At 36.2% G+C, this 21,443-nt stretch overlaps 1 protein-coding gene across 1 annotated transcript in view; it reads right to left on the bottom strand.

Annotated features, from left to right (window-relative positions):
* Nucleotides 1-13,744: 13,744 nt before the first annotated feature.
* The window catches only part of LOC143239094 (fasciclin-1-like), an 86,096-nt gene continuing 78,397 nt past the window's right edge, over nt 13,745-21,443 (bottom strand). The window contains exons 11-13 of the mRNA XM_076479914.1: nt 19,815-19,986; nt 17,555-17,672; nt 13,745-14,775 (exon numbers count right to left, since the gene is read on the bottom strand). Coding sequence (XP_076336029.1) covers nt 14,585-14,775; nt 17,555-17,672; nt 19,815-19,986 — 481 coding nt within the window. The 3' untranslated portion in view covers nt 13,745-14,584. The remainder of the gene's footprint in view (nt 14,776-17,554; nt 17,673-19,814; nt 19,987-21,443) is intronic.

Here is a 21,443-nt window from a genome sequence, read left to right as displayed (position 1 = left end):
CTCCTCCCTTTAACAGGAAACACATTTTAACATTTTTATTATACATGTGTAAAAAATAGTAAATTTAATATTATTCACATATCTGTAGTTCTAGACAAAAAAATTGTAGAAAATAATAAAATAATGGGGAAAAGGTTCAAAAACAGCGTCAGATTCTGTCAAAAAATATTTTATTTGTAACATGTTTCAAGACTGCCTGACGAAGGGCAGATTTTGTCCGAAACTTTACAAAGTGGTATAAAATTTTGTCATAGACGTGTGTTTTTTCTTCTTTCGAACATTTTTGTCATTATTTCATCATCGGCGATTCTAGTTGGACTGGAAAACTAATAGTAGCTTTAAGAAAGCTAATAAAAAAGAAAATACTGGAAAATACTGTGTACAAATACATATATACATATATACTTGTGTTTGTACTTATATAGAATCGGTGTACTGAAATGAAATAAATCAAATTGATTTTTTAAATAAAATCTAACGTTTAGTGCTGCCATCTAGTGGATATATTAAAGTTCATATCCTTGATTTGATAACAATATACCTGTGAAAATCAGTTCAAATACGAGATAAAATGTGTTGTAAGAGAATTTATAGATAACGTATTTAAATTATTATCCTTTGGTTATAAATAAGACATTATAATGTAGCAAATATTTTGAATATTCTTACCAGAGATGCACAAATATTTTGGTATTACTTTAATATGACCAGTCTTTTCCACGGTACACAGTACACTACAGAGGGTTTGGTTTGTTTTGAATTTTGCAAGTAGCTACACGAGGGCCATGTGCGCTAGCCGTCTCTAATTTTGTAGTATAAGACTAGAGAGAAGGCTGCCAGTCATTACCACCCACCACCAACTTTTGGGCTACTCTTTTACCAATGAATAGTGGGATTGACCATAACATAATAACGCCCTCACGGCTGAAAGGGCGAGCATGTTTGGTGTGATGGGGATTCGAATCCGCGACCCCGGATTACGAGTCGAGTGCCTTAACCACCTGGCCATGCCGGACCGACTGTTTTTGTTTTAGCGTAAAGCAACACAGCGGGTTGTCTGCGCTCGTCTACCTCGAATAACTGAACACCGGTTTTAAGAGTTTCAAGACTTCCAGTTTACTCTTTTGAATACTCAACTGCTTATCCAAAGTCTGATTTATTACTGTAATTAGTTCTGGTTGATCAATGAATTCTGTTACTTCTGTAAACGTACTGAGCTAAAATCAATTAAGTTAGGCATAAATTAATACGCTTTACTTATTTAGTAGATTGGTTTGTTCCATTAAAGCCTGTTTCCATGATTTCTCGAATTGTATTAATTGGAAGTATATTAATAATGTCCCTCCGAGTGCAATCAAGGAGACATTATTGTTGCAAGAAATGGCCCGGCGTGGCCAGGTGGGTTAGGGCGCTCGACTTGTAAACCGAGGGTCGCAGGTTCGAATCCCCGTCGCACTAAATATGCTCGCCCTTTCAGCCGTATTCGTTGGTAAAAGAGTAGCCCAAGAGTTGGCGGTTTGTGATGATGACTAGCTGCCTTCCCTCTAGCCTTACACTGCTAAATTAGAGATGGCTAGCGCAGATAGCCCTCGAGTAGCTTTGCGCGAAATTCAGAAACAAACAAACAATTGTAGCAGGAAAATTAACCTGTGTTCTAGATCTGGGTGTCTGTACACAACAAACTGCAGTTTACGTTGAAATCTGCTGATCTGTGTTTTATAAATATACCTATATAAAATCACTGAGATGATAAATGTTTTGTTATCAGTTTGGCTGTTGTGAAACGGACAGATTGTTCGTTTGTTTGTTTTGAATTTCACACAAATCTACTCGAGGGCTATCTGCGTTAGCCGTCCCTAATTTAGAAGTGTAAGACCAGAGGGAAGGCAGCTAGTCATCACCACCCACTGCCAACTCTTGGGCTACTCTTTTTACCAACGAATAGTGGGATTGACGGTCACATTATAACGCCCCCACGGCTGAAAGGGCGAGCATGTTTGGCGCGACAGGGATGCGAACACGCGACCCTCAGATTACGAGTCGCACGCCTTAACACGCTTGGCCATGCCGGGCCACGGACAGATTCCTCGTGGTTTTTTGAAACCACAATTTCCTATCGTAATCAATGTTTTGTTACTACTGCCCCCCTTCTGAGTCGGAGGTTAGTTTAAAAACAAAATGTGGGGTTCGATTCCCCGAGGTACACAATGCACAGATAGCTCATGTTGTTTATTTCTTTGTTTGTTAAATTTTCCGCAAAGTTACTCGAGGGTATCTGCGCTAGCCGTTCGTAGATTAGAAGCAACAGATCAGCTAACGCCTGCCCTCCGCCAACTCTCGGGCTACTCTTTATGAATGAAGAATTGACTAGCCGTCACACTTCATGGCTGAAAGTAAACCATTATGATGATTTGCCCTAAAACACTGCTGTTGCTAACTCATACAACAGAATAAAGAATATAACGTCAGTACATACGTAAAATTTCCATGACGTAACTTTCCAGGTAATTAGAAGTCAAATAACTTAGCCTAGAATTGATTTTTTGTCTCCAGAATCCCATGTGGCAAACATCGCATCATCTGCTTAGTTTACAGGATTTATCTTTATTTAGATATCAGTACAATAATTATCCAATTTGTTAAAGTTCACGAAGGTCTACACGAGGGCTGTCTGCACTAAACGGTGGTGGGTTCAAAATCTCTCAATAAATATGGTTACCTTTTCAGCCATGAAAGTTTTATGATGTGAAAGTCAGTCCCACATTTTGCTGTTAAAGGTGGCCTAAAAGGTGGCGGTGAGTGATGTTGACGACCTGCCTTTCCCCTAGCTTATCATAATGATTTATTGTGTTCCTATTTGCAATTTTGAAGATTCACTACAACGGCCTATTTCACGCTTTAGTTCGCAACATTGAAAATACACCGTAACGACCTATATCACTCTGTAATATACAAAACTAATGATACACCGTAACGACCTATATCACTCTGTAATTTGTAATTTTAAGAAACGCAATAGTAGTCCATAATTCTTTTGAGGCCAAGTGTGTTAAGGCGTTCGACTCGTAATCCAAGGGTCGCGGGTTCGAATCGCGTTCGTACCAAATATGCTCGCCCTCCCAGTCGTGGATGCGTTATAATTTTACGGTCAATCCCACTATTCGTTGGTAAAAGAGTAGCCCAAAAGTTGGCGGTGGATGGTGATGACTAACTGCCTTCCCTCTAGTTTTACACTGCTAAATTGGGGACGGCTAGCGCAGATAGCCCTCGAGTAGCTTTGCGCGAAATTACAAACAAACAAAATGTTTTCGATACGTAGTGACCTTATATTGTTTCGTTCTTCTCTACAACATACTCTAACCTTTAGACAACTTCACCAAACTTTATTATTTAATCTGTGACAAGTAAAATGTTTGGATGAGTGATTGTATGACATAATTAAAGCTTCTATATGTATGATTCAGATGTTTACGATTAGGCCTTGTGGTTACAGTTGGATAGAGTACAGTGGAATATGGTGTATCAAGCACGCCGTTTCATGCATATAAACTAACTGATAACTTCCACCTCGAAACTGAACGCAGTAATTACTCAGATATATACACTTAAGCTATGTCTTAATACACTATAGATTAATTTAGAAACTTAAAAATAAATTTTTAATACTGTAGACTCGCACGAGTTCGCTCAGAACTATTTGGTTCTTAGTTTGTGATTGAGCGCAAAGCTACACCATGGGATCGTCTGGGTTTTGCCCACCACGGGTATCGAAACCCGATTTCTGGCAGAAAGATAAAATAAGTTTGGTTTGATTTATTTTTTAATTTCGCGCAAAGCTACACGAGGGCTATCTGCGCTAGTCATCCCTAATATAGCAGTGTAAGATTAGAGAGAAGGCAGCTAGTCATCACCACACGCCGCCAACGTTTAAGCTATTCTTTTACTAACGAATGCTTGGATTGATTGTCACATCATAACGCCCCCACGGCTGAAAGGGTGAGTATGTTTGATGTAAGTTACGTTCTTAATCTATACAAAGTACATCGATTAATTTTTTTTTCAATAACATTTAAATATATTCTCTAATTATGTGATGTCCAAAACAAACCAGAAGTTGATAAAATTTGATAGCAATCTTTATGTGGAATCATTTAACGTGCTATGGGTTATCAATCATTATGTGAAATAACGTGCTATGGGTGTATACACACGTGAGTTTCAATAAAATATCTTGTTCCAGTCATTCAGCTTACTGTTCTCGTGAAACTACATTCTGTGTGGTACAATTTAATATACTTTATATATATTTAGTGCCTAAATTTATATAAAATAACCTGAAGAAGGCCTAAGAAGGTCGAAGGTCGAGCGAGACGTTGTCCTCTGCTTTATAGATATACGGATAGCTACTAGATGACTGATTCATTTAAGACTACATAAATACACAGAAGAAAACCCTTCTGCCTTTATATAGTACTGAACTCAAACTTAATAAATAACTAATTTATTTAAATTAAATTCGTTTCCCCTCGGTGAATACAGCACATAACCTGAGGTGGTTTTACTATAAGAAAGACACACTATTTAAATTTACATTAATATATGGAAAGTCATTTGTTGCCTTGATATGGTACCAACTCAAACTAAATAAATAACTTTTGTTTTAATTCAAATTAATATAAATAGCGCCGACAGCTGCTTCGTTACGTTCTCAAAATAAATAAACAATTTTATTTTAAACTAATACATATAGACTCATCTGAGCCCGGCATGGCCAGGTGGGTTAAGGCGTTCGACTCGTAATCTGAGGGTCGTGGGTTCGAATCCCCGTCGCACCAAATATGCTCGCCCTTTCAGCCGTGGGGACGTTATAATGTTTCAGTCAATCCCACTCTTCGTTAGTAAAAGAATAGTCCAAGAGTTGGTGGTGGCTAGTGATGACTAGCTGGCTTCCCTCTAGTCTTACACTGCTAAATTAGGGACGACTAGCGCAGATAGCCCTCGTGTAGCTTTGCTCGAAATTTAAAAAAAAATAAAAAAATATCTATTTACTTCAAGACACTAACGAGATAACCAACAGGTTGATCCTTTCGCTGCACTCAAAGGGTGACGCTATGCCATGGTGACACGCAATGATTCCTTATCTTTGTAGGAAATTTTTGTAAAAGGATATATTACAACATGTTGTTTAGTTCTAGTATCAGTTTTTTCCTACAGTCTTTCTTTTTTAGCAAAAGAATACTGTTCTCTCATACTTACAATATTTTTTGTACTTGTCAATCCTAAAAAATAAAAGATAAAACAAGCGTTTCGCGATTCGTGTCTTCTGAAAAAAATAACACAACTTCTTCTAAGGTTAATAAGAACCCTGAAAAATGACTGTCTTTATAAAATAATTAATGTTTAAAACATGATTAACATGTTTAAAATAAATGTTTAGGAATTGGTAAAGTGTGGTGTGAAACTCCAAGCGTCTGAAATTATGGTGAAAGGGAGAATGATATACTTTCAAAGCCATAAAAATTTAGCAACTAGAAAAGTGTAATTTATTTCGTACTTGCTCTGCAGATGGCAGAACTTGTACAAAACTGACTTTATAGTTTAAGAACGTAGATAGAATGTAAAAAAGGCGTTTGATAACTAATTTTAGTTTTCAGAAAATGTTGTTTTATGAAACGTTTGTGAAACTTAAGATACCAAAGTAGAAAACTCGATAAACTCAAATAGAGTTTCTGTCATTCATTGTCAGTGAATCTAAACCACAATTGTCTGTGAAGGAGGGTTATGCTTCTATTACTAGTCTTTTAAGCTTTAGTTACTAAATAAAAGATACATTAAAAATTTGTGTTATTTATAATTTCGTTATACACATGACAAACCTTCCTTTTCAACAGCTCTCAAGTTACGTTTTATGAGGACAGTTTTATTTCCTGTGCCACCAATAATAACAAAGACAATATTTTAACCCCTGTGTGTATTTGTTTGTTGGCAAGATTTCTCACAAACGGCTGAATGGATGTGAACGAACGTTGGTATACATACGAACTTTGATCTAACTTAGAAATGAATATTTTGTGGAAGGTCAAGGACACAAAATTCCAAACGTACTTATCTGTTAACTTGGAGACAGATCCAAAAGTACCTGTCAGTTAACAGGGAGACAGATCCAAGAATACTTATCTGTTAACATGGAGACAAATTTTTTTTAACACTATATTTTATCTATATCTAAAAATGGTCGAATTTTTATGCAACTTGGTGGACATATGTAGAATATTAGTCTTCATTGTTTTACCAAAAATGTTTCGTGTCCGTTAAAAACGACGGACATATGGACACACTTTTTGAGAACCGAATATGGACGACGTTGCGCATTGGAATAACCGCTCTTCTGAGTTCCCTCTAGTTTTCCCTTATATTTTACTCTAGTTTCATGTTTTTTTATTCTATGAAAACAAGCTATTGATTTAAGAGTAAGATTTTTTTCTGGGACGAATTTAAACATAAGCAATGAATAATAGAACCGTTTTCATTAATGTCTGACTTAAACTTAATCAAACCAATATTTAGAGCCAGTACTATAGCAACAGATGAGTCCAGTTGTTTGTTTTTGAATTTCGCGCAAAGCGATACGAGAGCTATCTGCGCTAGCCGTCCCTAATTTAGCAGTGTAAGACTAGAGGAAAGGCAGCTAGTCTTCGCTACCCACCGCCAACTCTTGGGCTATTCTTTTACCAACGAACAGTGAGATTAATCGTTACATTATAACGCCCCCACGGTTGGAAAGGTGAGCATGTTTGGTGTGACGGGGATTCAAACCCGTGACCGTCGGATTACGAGTCGAACGCCTTAACCCACCCACCCATGCAGAGCTCTTATTGTTTCCTGTATTGGATTGGATAGTTATGAGCACGTAGTATCTTTGGATTCCATAGTATGGTATGTGAGCATAGTTTATCATATTAGAAAAAAAAATACAATATAACCTGAAAGAAGGCAGCAAATAAACACAACATGGCTTCTGCCTATTGTAACATTTTTCCCATAAAGTGCTGAACGCAAATTTTTTGTAAATATAAACGCAACGCCTTCTTTTAACAAAAAAATAATTCTTCTTATTTTTATTTCACATTTAAAAAATTAGGGATAATTCTATATTTATTATATCTCTTATCAAGTCTATCAATGCTACAACGATGATAGAAATGTTTATTATTCCCGTTTGTATAAACGAAAGAGAAAAAGGTTTTTTCGTAAATATACAATTTATGAAACACACAAATGCCACGTAAACCACAGGGTGAACCACGAATAATTTATACGTGTTAACCACATCCGAGGCCATCCCGACTGTACAAAATATGTTACTGTTAATATTGACTTCCTAACGATAGATGGCAATGCTACCAAATTCGTTTTTTGGAAACTTCGTTTCATTCGAAACGATTGTTGTTGAAGGGTTTGCTTTGGTTTGAATTTCGCGCAAAGCTATGCGAGGGCTATGTGCGCTAGCCGTCCTTAATTTAGCAGTGTAAGACTAGAGGTAAGGCAACTAGTCATCACCACCCACCGCCAACTTTTGGGCTACTCTTTTACCAAAAGTTTTACTCTTTCCCTCTAGTCTTACACTGCTAAATTAGGTACGACTAGCGCAGACAGCCCTCGTGTGGCTTTACGCGAAATTCAAAATACATCACCACTGTGACAATAAAAACTCTGTCGCCGGAAGATTATTAGCTTGTTCTGAGTCCCCGTTGGGACAGCGGTGAGTGTTAGGATTCCCAACGCTAAAATCAGGGGGTTCAATTCCCCTTGGACGAAGCAGATAGCTTGATGTGGCTTTGCTGTAAGAAAGCACACACAATTTGTCCTGAATATTTTCCAAAATCCTACACAGACTACTTGCTACTAGTTTCTATTTTGAACTGTTAAACTGTTGGGAAAGCAACTAGTCAGCAGCACCAACCGCCAACTGTTGGAGTACTCTTAACAAATAGTGGAATATCCTCGACTTCGTAGTGTGGAACGTAAATACGTGATAATAGAATGTACATTTCGGTAAACTAAACGGTGTTCGACAAATCACTGGAGGATTATAACAGTCACAGGTTTGTAAATTACTATAATTTTATGTTGTTGCTTTTTTACATAGATGAAATTTACTTTTTATGTGAAAGACTCAGTATTCTGGAAAAAATATTTTTAACAAATACCAAGTTCTAGGTAAAAACGTTTCTGGCAGTAATAGCGTTTGTTTCATAACCAATTTGAAGTCTTTTAGGAATATTATTAAACCGATAAAGGTCGAAATTACTTGTGGATTTCTGGTATAAGCAACGAAACTAGTCTCAATCTTTTTACAGTTTAAATTTTTTTTAATGAAACTTGATGTTTTTAAGAAGTATTGAGGCAAAACTGCATTGTTCAGATACCCAAGGTGCATATTTATTACACATCTCAGACATTTCAATTGTAAGCTTTTATTATTCAATACAATTTCCTTGTCTTTTCATCTTTATGTTTAAAATTCAATAAAATAATAATATGAACCCAATTTTCAATTTTTCTTTAATGATAAGGATCTAACTTCTAAAGCGACATCTAGTGGTAGCGACAAGAAATAGGATAGAGCTTAACTTTTTCGTGCGAGATTATACCTTCCATGATTATAAGTTCTTTAATTATCCTACAAATGCAATGTTCAAGCAGCTGAGCCACACACTGATGAAGCTTATATAGTTTCCACATTATGAAGTATTAATACTATTCTCACCTGTGACGTTTCACAGAAAGAAAAACAAAAAGCTAAGTCCTAATCAAAGCCATTGTTAGATTTATGTTTTGAGGAATTAGTATGACGTTAACACTTTAAACAATCTAACCTCATTGAAGTGCAATCACTCTCACAGCATTTCGGTTTCTAAAACTCATTAAAACAACAAATAAAACTCAAATCAAAAATTTTCAAGTTTTTTTTTACTTAACTTTGTAATTGTCGATCTGAATTTCTACTCAATGTATTGTTCCTTCTTTCAGTTATCTTTCTCATTTCTCAATATTGTTATCATACATTGTACGATCAGTATCTACTTAATATTTATGTTCTCACTATAAAAATCGCCAATTATAAAAAAACAAACAAACATACGTATATATATAATGGTTGACAATAGAATGCTACAAAGACATAAAACTTTCATTGATTTAGGCTTAACAAAAGAACGAATCTGTGTTCAATCGAACGAACATAATTCTCTATTTCTCTCCCCTTTTTTAATAACAATATAAAGATGATAATTCTTGAATGAAACTAGTATAAGCTTGTCGTAAGACACTAATATTTCCTTTGATCTATAATACAAATATGAATATAAGAGAAACTAGGGCTAGGAAATTAAAAGAGTTTTGTGCAAATAAACATTTTGTTTTATAGTTGTTGTTGTATTTTATTTGAAGGAAAATCAAGATATTAGTTGAAAACTGAACTGTGTTGATTCTACATTTGCGAGAGAAAAAAATGTGATGCAACTGATGTCTTTATCAGCAATACGATTTGTTGGATTCACTAAGATTACAAGTGAAAGGTTTCTGTTCCTACAGGTTCTATAAACGTATCGTTCGACAGGTTTCTTACAGTTTCACTCTCATTAGTAGCAATATGAAAACACAGCAAACCTTTCTCAATAAACATTTCGCATTTCATGGACACGAGATAAACATGTATTCTTTGGAATAAGTGTGCTCAAAACGTATCCATGTAAATAATTTAACAAAATCTGGAATCGGCTTCCGGTAAACGTACAGTAGCCAAAAATACTTCATTGAAATATATTGGTTTAGTACAAGGCCTAACAAAAAGCCTTCGATTCTAACACTAATGAAAAAATGATCCAGGAAAATATTTACGAAAATCAGACATTAGAAACTCAACCCACAGTGTTTAAAATAGCATGCTTCACGATTTAAAACTTTAAAAAATGTTTGAAATGTTTCTCTTAGTGAAATAATAACTTACATAATTATGTTTTTAAAAAATGGCCCATTTTTTAAAGAAATTAAAAAGTTGGCTGGAGACAAAATATTACACGTCCTGAAGTAATACTTTCAACTTAATCAACTTATTTAACAGTTACCAGACACAAATTATGAAAATTATTGAAAATTAAGAGGTGACAGGTTTACCTTGCTAACGAATAAACAAGTAATTTACATACAAGTTCCTTGGTGACCGTTTTAGTTGCGCACATTGAAACGTGAACGTTGTTTATCGGAAAAGGGTAAAGTTTATGGTTGTATTGTCAATAAAGAAGTGGATATTCACAACAAGTCAACATCTTGCAGATAATTGAAAGGAAGTGGATATTCACAACAAGTCAACATCTTGCAGATAATTGAAAGGAAGTGGATATTCACAACAAGCCAACATCTTGCAGATAATTGAAAGGAAGTGGATATTCACAAGTCAACATCTTGCAGATAATTGAAAGGAAGTGGATATTCACAAGTCAACATCTTGCAGATAATTGAAAGGAAGTGGATATTCACAACAAGTCAACATCTTGCAGATAATTGAAAGGAAGTGGATATTCAGAACAAGTCAACATCTTGCAGATAATTGAAAGGAAGTGGATATTCACAACAAGTCAACATGTTGCAGATAATTGAAAGGAAGTGGATATTCACAACAAGTCAACATCTTGCAGATAATTGAAAGGAAGTGGATATTCACAAGTCAACATCTTGCAGATAATTGAAAGGAAGTGGATATTCACAACAAGTCAACATCTTGCAGATAATTGAAAGGAAGTGGATATTCAGAACAAGTCAACATCTTGCAGATAATTGAAAGGAAGTGGATATTCACAACAAGTCAACATCTTGCAGATAATTGAAAGGAAGTGGATATTCACAACAAGCCAACATCTTGCAGATAATTGAAAGGAAGTGGATTTTCACAAGTCAACATCTTGCAGATAATTGAAAGGAAGTGGATATTCACAAGTCAACATCTTGCAGATAATTGAAAGGAAGTGGATATTCACAACAAGTCAACACCTTGCAGATAATTGAAAGGAAGTGGATATTCACAACAAGTCAACATCTTGCAGATAATTGAAAGGAAGTGGATATTCACAACAAGTCAACATCTTGCAGATAATTGAAAGGAAGTGGATATTCACAACAAGTCAACATCTTGCAGATAATTGAAAGGAAGTGGATATTCACAAGTCAACATCTTGCAGATAATTGAAAGGAAGTGGATATTCTCAACAAGTCAACATCTTGCAGATAATTGAAAGGAAGTGGATATTCACAACAAGTCAACATCTTGCAGATAATTGAAAGGAAGTGGATATTCACAACAAGTCAACATCTTGCAGATAATTGAAAGGAAGTGGATATTCACAACAAGTCAATATCTTGCAGATAATTGAAAGGAAGTGGATATTCACAACAAGTCAACATCTTGCAGATAATTGAAAGGAAGTGGATATTCACAACAAGTCAACATCTTGCAGATAATTGAAAGGAAGTGGATATTCACAACAAGTCAATATCTTGCAGATAATTGAAAGGAAGTGGATATTCACAACAAGTAAACATCTTGCAGATAATTGAAAGGAAGTGGATATTCACAACAAGTCATTATCTTGCAGATAATTGAAAGGAAGTGGATATTCACAACAAGTCAACATCTTGCAGATAATTGAAAGGAAGTGGATATTCACAACAAGTCAACATCTTGCAGATAATTGAAAGGAAGTGGATATTCACAACAAGTCAATATCTTGCAGATAATTGAAAGGAAGTGGATATTCACAACAAGTCAATATCTTGCAGATAATTGAAAGGAAGTGGATATTCACAACAAGTCAACATCTTGCAGATAATTGAAAGGAAGTGGACATTCACAACAAGTCAATATCTTGCAGATAATTGAAAGGAAGTGGATATTCACAACAAGTCAACATCTTGCAGATAATTGAAAGGAAGTGGATATTCACAACAAGTCAACATCTTGCAGATAATTGAAAGGAAGTGGATATTCACAACAAGTCAACATCTTGCAGATAATTGAAAGGAAGTGGATATTCACAACAAGTCAACATCTTGCAGATAATTGAAAGGAAGTGGATATTCACAACAAGTCAACATCTTGCAGATAATTGAAAGGAAGTGGATATTCACAACAAGTCAACATCTTGCAGATAATTGAAAGGAAGTGGATATTCACAACAAGTCAACATCTTGCAGATAATTGAAAGGAAGTGGATATTCACAAGTCAACATCTTGCAGATAATTGAAAGGAAGTGGATATTCTCAACAAGTCAACATCTTGCAGATAATTGAAAGGAAGTGGATATTCACAACAAGTCAACATCTTGCAGATAATTGAAAGGAAGTGGATATTCACAACAAGTCAACATCTTGCAGATAATTGAAAGGAAGTGGATATTCACAACAAGTCAACATCTTGCAGATAATTGAAAGGAAGTGGATATTCACAACAAGTCAACATCTTGCAGATAATTGAAAGGAAGTGGATATTCACAACAAGTCAACATCTTGCAGATAATTGAAAGGAAGTGGATATTCACAACAAGTCAACATCTTGCAGATAATTGAAAGGAAGTGGATATTCACAACAAGTCAACATCTTGCAGATAATTGAAAGGAAGTGGATATTCACAACAAGTCAACATCTTGCAGATAATTGAAAGGAAGTGGATATTCACAACAAGTAAACATCTTGCAGATAATTGAAAGGAAGTGGATATTCACAACAAGTCAACATCTTGCAGATAACTGAAAGGAAGTGGATATTCACAACAAGTCATTATCTTGCAGATAATTGAAAGGAAGTGGATATTCACAACAAGTCAACATCTTGCAGATAATTGAAAGGAAGTGGATATTCACAACAAGTCAACATCTTGCAGATAATTGAAAGGAAGTGGATATTCACAACAAGTCAATATCTTGCAGATAATTGAAAGGAAGTGGATATTCACAACAAGTCAATATCTTGCAGATAATTGAAAGGAAGTGGATATTCACAACAAGTCAACATCTTGCAGATAATTGAAAGGAAGTGGACATTCACAACAAGTCAATATCTTGCAGATAATTGAAAGGAAGTGGATATTCACAACAAGTCAACATCTTGCAGATAATTGAAAGGAAGTGGATATTCACAACAAGTCAACATCTTGCAGATAATTGAAAGGAAGTGGATATTCACAACAAGTCAACATCTTGCAGATAATTGAAAGGAAGTGGATATTCACAACAAGTCAACATCTTGCAGATAATTGAAAGGAAGTGGATATTCACAACAAGTCATTACCTTGCAGATAATTGAAAGAAAGTGGATATTCACAGCAAGTCAACATCTTGCAGATAATTGAAAGGAAGTGGATATTCACAACAAGTCATTACCTTGCAGATAATTGAAAGAAAGTGGATATTCACAGCAAGTCAATATCTTGCAGATAATTGAAAGAAAGTGATGATTGTTACGTAATTCATCCCCTAAGACAGACATCACTTCATCATGAAGAACATAATGTATTATCTCACAACAGAGCTACAACCAACAGCAAGTTACTCACAGAACTTAGATGTTACGTTTATTAATTGCTAACTAGAAACTATAGGAAATTTCTTTCCAGCGAATAATCAATCCTCTATCAGATCACGATCGAGACATTTTTACTAACTCTACTGCACAGTAGCGTAATTCTATAGGTTAATATGCAATTTATTTTTTCTTGAATTACACGTAATTTCCATTTCAATCGCTAGAACTAAAGTCCTTGAACGACAAATTATATTACCATATTACATGTTCAAGGAACACCTACAAAAATATTCATCAGGAAACAAAAATATTCCTCGCAAAAATTTACTTCTAAATAAAATTTCATGAGAGGAAAAAAAAACATGTTTTGTTAAATTTCTGTCCGTTACATTTTTATATCACGTGTTATGAGGTAATATTTGAATCATCGTATCTCGAAGGAATCATTTGAATTACCATAGTGTGAAATCACTTTATCTTTTATCTTTTACTCATAAATCGAATGACTGGTCGTTTTGCATCTTCAATAGCTAATGGAACAATATTTAGTTCTCCGAACGAAAAGGAAATAAAAATAAAAATAGAAGAGCTCTAAGTGGTGTTCAACAACGAACAATAGTTTTACGTTTGTATGTATGTGTATTATCGTCATAAGTATGTACGTATTATTGTACCAAAACGCAATAAGCATCTGAGTTTAGGATCTATAGATGGCAGTTTTTGTTGTCCAGTACGACACCAAAGCTAGAAATGGTTTGTGTTAAATGATTTGATTTCAGTGCTGGTTCATTCTTCAGACCTTTCGCTTAAACATTTCCTTACACATTAAAAGCTGATAAAAAAACAAAAGAGGGCGTTAAATCGACATTCACTTTGAAAATAAATCCCTCGAATTCTGTTGGGAACCTTATGGACTAGTAACCTATATTTTAGTGTATGAGGTCCCACTTCGATTGACGCAGCCAAATAAGATAAAGAGGAAGGGTAACCGAAATGACTGCAGCTTACAAATGGAACAACACTACAGCAAGAAAACCTGCCATAACAGAAGGAGAAAGAGAAGAAGCGCCCCCTGTCCGAATCATATCGCGACGTTTCATGAGGATCCGGTCAATAACGTGGATGACGCCGTTAGTTGCTTGAACGTCTGGGCGGATAATAACAGCTTCGAGGCCTTCCCACTCCACGGATACATCTAGGTAACAGAAAATAGACATATATTCAGAATCTGCTTACATATGAACCCATACGTACGCAGAGCATCGGTTTGGTTAGCGTTTAATTACACGTTCAGATTAACTTAAAAACGACGTTTAATAAATAAATTATTTACTTATGTTGAAGGAAAAGAATATTTAAATAATTATTAAAAATAGGTCAATTTTAAAAACGACTATAAAATGTCGTAAATTATGTCAGTCATTAGAAAATAACGTACAGGTGTCTACTCTTTCCTTGAATATATTTTAGGCTAAATAAAAAGAAACAGAAATATATGTTTGATTAACTTTTCATTTAACGTTTATTTTTCCTCGCCCATTAACTAAGTGGTAACTGAGGATTATAAGCCTAAAATTTGGGACTCGATACCTACCGTGAGTACAGAATAGTCAACCAACTGTATAGCTTTGCGCTTAACAACATACAAACAATAACACAGCTAAAGGGGAACTTCCTGAATGAGGTATCGCTAAAGAGCAAGATTTGGTATATTTTGAGTTTCGCGGAAAGCTTTGTTTGTTTGTTTTTTTTAATTTCGCACAAAGTCGAGAGCTATCTGTGCTAGCCGTTCCTAATTTAGCAGTGTAAGACTAGAGGGAAGGCAGCTAGTCATCACCACCCACCGCCATCTCTTGGGCTACTCTTTTACCAACAAATAATGGGATTGATTGTCACATTATAACGCCCCACGGCTGAAAGGGCGAGCATGTTTGGCGCGACGAGGATGCGAACCCGCGATCCTCAGATTACGAGTTGCACGCCTTAACACGCTTGGCTATGCCGAGCCTCGCGCAAAGCTAGCTACACAAAGGTTATGTGAGCTAGCCGTCCCTAGTTTAACACTGATAGACTCGAGGGAAGGCAGCTATTCACCGCCAATTCTTGGACGTTTTTTTTATCAACGAATAGTGGAATTGACTGTCACATTGTAAGGCCCCCCACGGCTGAAAGAACGAGCACGTTTGGTGACGGGTATCGAACCCTCGGCCTTCAGATTGCGAGTCGAGCATCCTAATCACCAAGCTAATCTGCAGAGAAGTCTAAGAACCGTCTTCTGTGTTTAATGCTTAGAGTAATAATAGCTTATGAAAATGAAATTCAAGTAGATTTAATTATATCACACTTCTATACTTTTAATACAACGTTAGAGGCGTTTTGCCAGTAAAACTCAACACAAAATGCAATTTAAACATACAATGCAAATAGCTTTGTACAATTCGTAAATTAATAACAGAAATAATTAGATTTACGAATTATTGAAAGTAGGGTTTCTTACAACTATCGAGTTTATTATTTAAAAAAAATATAAAAATTTACCATTCACATATATACTAGAAATTTACTGCCTGCACTAGTTAGCTCACCCCTTCCTATTTTTTATCAGTCACGAACAAGTATGGGCCCGGCATGGCCAGGTGGTTAAGGCGCTCGACTCGTAATCCGAAGGTCGTGAGTTCGAATCCCCGTCACGTCAAACATACTCGCCCTTTCAGCCGTGGGGCAGTATAATGGTATGATCAATCCTACTATTTGTTGGTAAAAGAGTAGCCTAAAAGCTGGCAATGGGTGGTGATGACCAGCTACCGTCTTACACTACTAAATTAGAGACGACTAGCACAGATAGCCCTCGAGTAGGTGTGTGCGAAATTCAAGAAACAAACAAGTACTCGGTCTTGTCACAATAAAACTCAGTGTAACCGGCCTTTCATTCGTCCTTCATTTCTCTTACTGTATCTCTCACTCTAATCAAATACGTTTCATTCTCATCCTGCCTTGAACTTTCTTATTCGGCTTTCATTTCCGTTCGCTCACTCTGAATTATGACACACATTCTCGAATCAAGTTTCAAACGTAAAGGCATGACTCCCTCTGGTAGTAGACTTATGTGTTTATCAAACTTTCTGTTGCACAGAATACAGAGTAAAGACTACATCAGGTGAACACTCACTATTTTATAGGGTTCACTGATTCATTTTGTGTTGTTTTCTGTCTTCTCATTTCTGTTGATATTCTGCCATTTGCACATTTTCATGAAAAATGTTCTATCTGGGAAGTAGTACCCGGGAAACGTGTTCGAACTGAACTGATATTATAAACTGTGATTTTTTACATACACTGAAAACAATGCCCTTTTCCTGAGAACTCCATTTTTGTATTATATTTACAAATTACCTCAGTCAAGACATAATCAAACCTTTACGTACAGTCCTAGCGAAAGTTGTGTTCTTGTTATTAGGGGAAGTACTTTGATTGAAAATTATGTTCTGTTATAAAGAACTTGTCGTTGTACATACCGCAGTTATTTTTATATTCGTCTGAGTCTGAGCATGAAATTTTTTTATGGATGTTTGTTTCTGGTATTGTTTAATAGATGGCGCTACAACGCGTTTATTATTTCGGTTGGATACATGAATATGTGCAGGCATAAACGCTGTTGTTTGGTTGTTTTGAATTAAGCACAAAGCTGCACAGTGGGCTATCTGTGCTCTGCCCACCACGGGTATCGAAACCCGGTTTTTAGCGTTGTAATTCCGCATACATACCGCTGAGCCACTGGGGATAGGCATAAACGCAAAGAGCATTGTAGTAAGATATATACTGTCTATTAATAACAAATAGCATCTATACTTAAAGCTAGACATGTTTATCAATTTATTATTGTACAATAACATTCTATAAACCACATATAATATTACGAATCATGACATTAATTACTCATGCTAATTACATTATCTGAAGTCATAGCTACTTACCAGCTTTCCCTAAGCCTCGCTTAACATTCACGACTCCATGAACCATTTGAACTTTGTCTTTTCCTTCCAAATCCTGAGCAGATATTTCCTCGCCCACGATAAGATGTCTGTCTAAGATCTGGGGAAGCATAACATTCACAAACTACATATTCAAGGCTTAAAAGTGACCTAATCTTATATTGTGCCAATAGTCATCTTTAGATCTAATCTTCTATGTCTATGTATTGTTCAGATAATTCAGCAGTTGTTGGTACTACCTACTATATCTTATGTATTGTTCAGATAGTTCAGCAGTTGTTGGTAATACCTACTATATCTTATGTATTGTTCAGATAGTTCAGCAGCTGTTGGTACTACCTACTATATCTTATGTATTGTTCAGATAGTTCAGCAGCTGTTGGTAATACCTACAATATCTTATGTATTGTTCAGATAGTTCAGCAGCTGTTGGTACTACCTACTATATCTTATGTATTGTTCAGATAGTTCAGCAGCTGTTGGTAATACCTACAATATCTTATGTATTGTTCAGATAGTTCAGCAGCTGTTGGTACTACCTACTATATCTTATGTATTGTTCAGATGGTTCAGCAGCTGTTGGTACTACCTACTATATCTTATGTATTGCTCAGATAGTTCAGCAGCTGTTGGTACTACTTACTATATCTTATGTATTGTTCAGATAGTTCAAAAGCTGTTGGTACTACCTACTATATCTTATGTATTGTTCAGATAGTTCAGCAGCTGTTGGTACTACCTACTATATCTTATGTATTGTTCAGATAGTTCAGCAGCTGTTGGTACTACCTACTATCTCTTATGTAATGTTCAGATAGTTCAGCAGCTGTTGGTACTACCTACTATATCTTATGTATTGTTTAGATAGTTCAAAAGCTGTTGGTACTACCTACTATATCTTATGTAATGTTCTGCTAATTCAGCAGCTGTTGTTATTACCTACTATATCTTGTGTAATGTTCAGATAGTTCAACAGCTGTTTATTTTCCTGCAATTTGTTACCTATTGTTCAAACTGCTTAAAGCTATTAAATGATCGCCATAAGACTTGTCTTTATTCTACAGAAGATCTACAGCTGTCTGGACCTTATTATAGCATCTAATGCTTTGCCTCTCGGCTCTATAAATGGCCTACGTTAACCACAAAAGGAATTACAAAACCTTAAGCCAATAACAAAGTTTTTCAGGCTCTAAACTATGTTAATATGTTTCCTCTTTTATTGCTTTACTTTTCCTTTATGCAACCCAGTAGTACAGCAGTGTGTCTATGGACTCACATTGCTAAAAACTGGGTTTCGATACCCGTGGTGGGCAGAGCACAGACAGCCTATTGTGTAGCTTTGTTCTTCAAACAAACAAACGTTTCCTTTCTGTAACGTTATAGCATCACAGTTTTGGAAAGTAAAATAAAGACAGTTCAGGCAATAAAGGCCCGGCATGGCCAGGTGGTTAAGGCACTTCGAATCCCTGTCACACCAAACATGCTCGCCCTTCCAGCCGTGGGGGCGTTATAATGTGACGATCAATCTCATTATTCATTGGTAAAAGAGTAGCCTAAGAGATGGCAGTGGGTGGTGATGGCTAGCTGCCTTCTCTCTGATCTTACACTGCAAAATTAGAGACGGCTAGCGCAGATAGCCCTCGTGTAGATTTGCGTGAAATTCAAAAACAAACAGTCAAGAAATGAATTGTTAAACACAATAATTTTAAGGCTCAGAATAGGTAAATCTTTGAAAGCCAACAATTATAAAGCAAATTCTTTTACGTATGGATAACGAAACAGTTAGATAAGTAAAATAACACATCAAGAAATCGATTTATGAGATTTCAAAGCTCAAAAGGAGAATAACTTGTAATGTTTTTAAGTATAACATTAAGATTTCCTATTTAACAGATGTCCCCTGGTGGAAAACCGGCATGTTTACAGACTTGCAACGCTTATGTACGAGTTCCAGTCCCCGGATGAGGACTTAACAAATAGCTAAATGTGGCTATTCACCGAAACAAATAACTTAATAAACCATTGTTGTTGTTGTTTGCAATTAAGCACAAAGCTACACAAATATATCTGTACTCTTCCCACCACAGGTATCGAAACCCGGTTTTTAGCATTGCAAGTCCGCAGACATAGCAATGTGCTACTTAACAAATACAGCCCAAACTTTACAACTGATGTCAGAATATTTCAGAGACAAATGAAGAAAATTTTCTATAACCAAAAGAAATAACAAAAGAGATCTTACCTTTTGTACGTGATAGCTATATATATCCATAGACATTTGCTTATATTCGGTGGGCATGTTTCTTTCGAGGTCATCCCAAGCTTTTTGACTGGGTGCGAAAAAAGTAAACCGTTTTTCTCTGTTGTTTAATTTCAAATTCCAGTCATCATAGGTACCAAGCTGAAATGTTCGCCTGCCAATAAACAAAACCAGTGTTATTTTCTGTCTTTTTTTTTTTTTTTTGGAATTTCGCACAAAGCAACTCGATGGCTATCTGCGCTAGCCGTCCCTAATTTAGCAGTGTAAGACTAGAGGGAAGGCAGCTAGTCATCACCACCCACCACCAACTCTTGGGCTACTCTTTTACCAACGAATAGTGGGATTGACCGTCACATTATACGTCCCCACGGTTGGGAGGGCGAGCATGTTTAACGCGACGCGGGCTCGAACCCGCGACCCTCGGATTACGAGTCGCACGCCTTACGCGCTTGGCCATGCCAGGCCCTGTCTTATAAAGACACAATACAGGGACTTAATATTATACTATAGATTATCTGTGGCGTAGTAGAAAGCGGAAGTAATGGGGTGCATTTTACAATCCATTCCTGTAAACTCGCATCGAAATTAGGAAAATTACTCTCAGAAACAGAGGAAACGTATATAATGTAGTCCAGACTCCTGGACTCCGGCCGTAATGGATAGGCCTCTGGCCTATATTCCCTCGCTTGGGTCAGTCAAGTAAACCACCATCTTTCATTTGTCTTCTACACCTCTGATATGTATATATTATTAGTATTACACACACGCGTGTGTGTGTGTGTCTTAGTTAATTTGTGTAATTTCGCACTTTCATCTTTATCATTAAGCTACTTTGGATTTCTTTTCTTCTGACCTAAAAAAAAGGCTTAAAAAGACCCTCAGACACTGACCGGAGGGCTGCATTAAGAGAGGGGTAAATGGGTGAAATGGAACTCCTAATTCCAAGAAGCCCCTTCGACTAAGAGGAAAATTTAAAATGGTCGTATCACCACGAAAACATCGATTCCGGTCTTTTCATATAAACCTGTTATTTTGTAATATTTTATTAAATATATTCTTACAGCTTGTTCTTTCTTCGCTCAGTAAAATGTCAGTAATCAAAGGTAAGATGAACAAAACAGACGATAAGTTGAGTGTTTTAGTGGTGCTTTAGAAATATCCCTGCTGACAAAGCTAGAAAGAAACTTTTGATAGGAATAGTTATGTGTGTGGGTGTAACACTGAAACTGTGGTTAATAAATAGTTCTACGAGGTCTGTTCAAAAAATACGCGGACTGTTTGAATTGCGCGGCTCCAGTTGGTTCCAGGGGAATCCGCTTGGTGTCGCTAGGTTCGCACAGATCAGCTGATTACGACGCCATTTCCCGATTGCAGATATCTTCATTTTGTATTAGCTACGCGGTTTTAAGTGAAGTGCGATTTTTTCGTTTGGCGGATTTCAGAATGAATGACCTGAAGGAGCAACGACTCACTGTGAAATTTTGTGTTAAACTTGGAAACTCTGCGACTGAAACTATTGCTATGCTTAACACGGCTTACAGTGATGTTGCTATGAAGCGTACGGCATGTTTCAAGTGGCATGAACGTTTTAAGGATGTTCGACAGTCCATT

Source organism: Tachypleus tridentatus, chromosome 2 (assembly GCF_004210375.1).
Source record: "Tachypleus tridentatus isolate NWPU-2018 chromosome 2, ASM421037v1, whole genome shotgun sequence".
Lineage (NCBI taxonomy): Eukaryota > Metazoa > Arthropoda > Merostomata > Xiphosura > Limulidae > Tachypleus > Tachypleus tridentatus.
The sequence above is the reverse complement of the archived record's forward strand: the minus strand, read 5'-3'. Positions and strand labels throughout refer to the sequence as shown.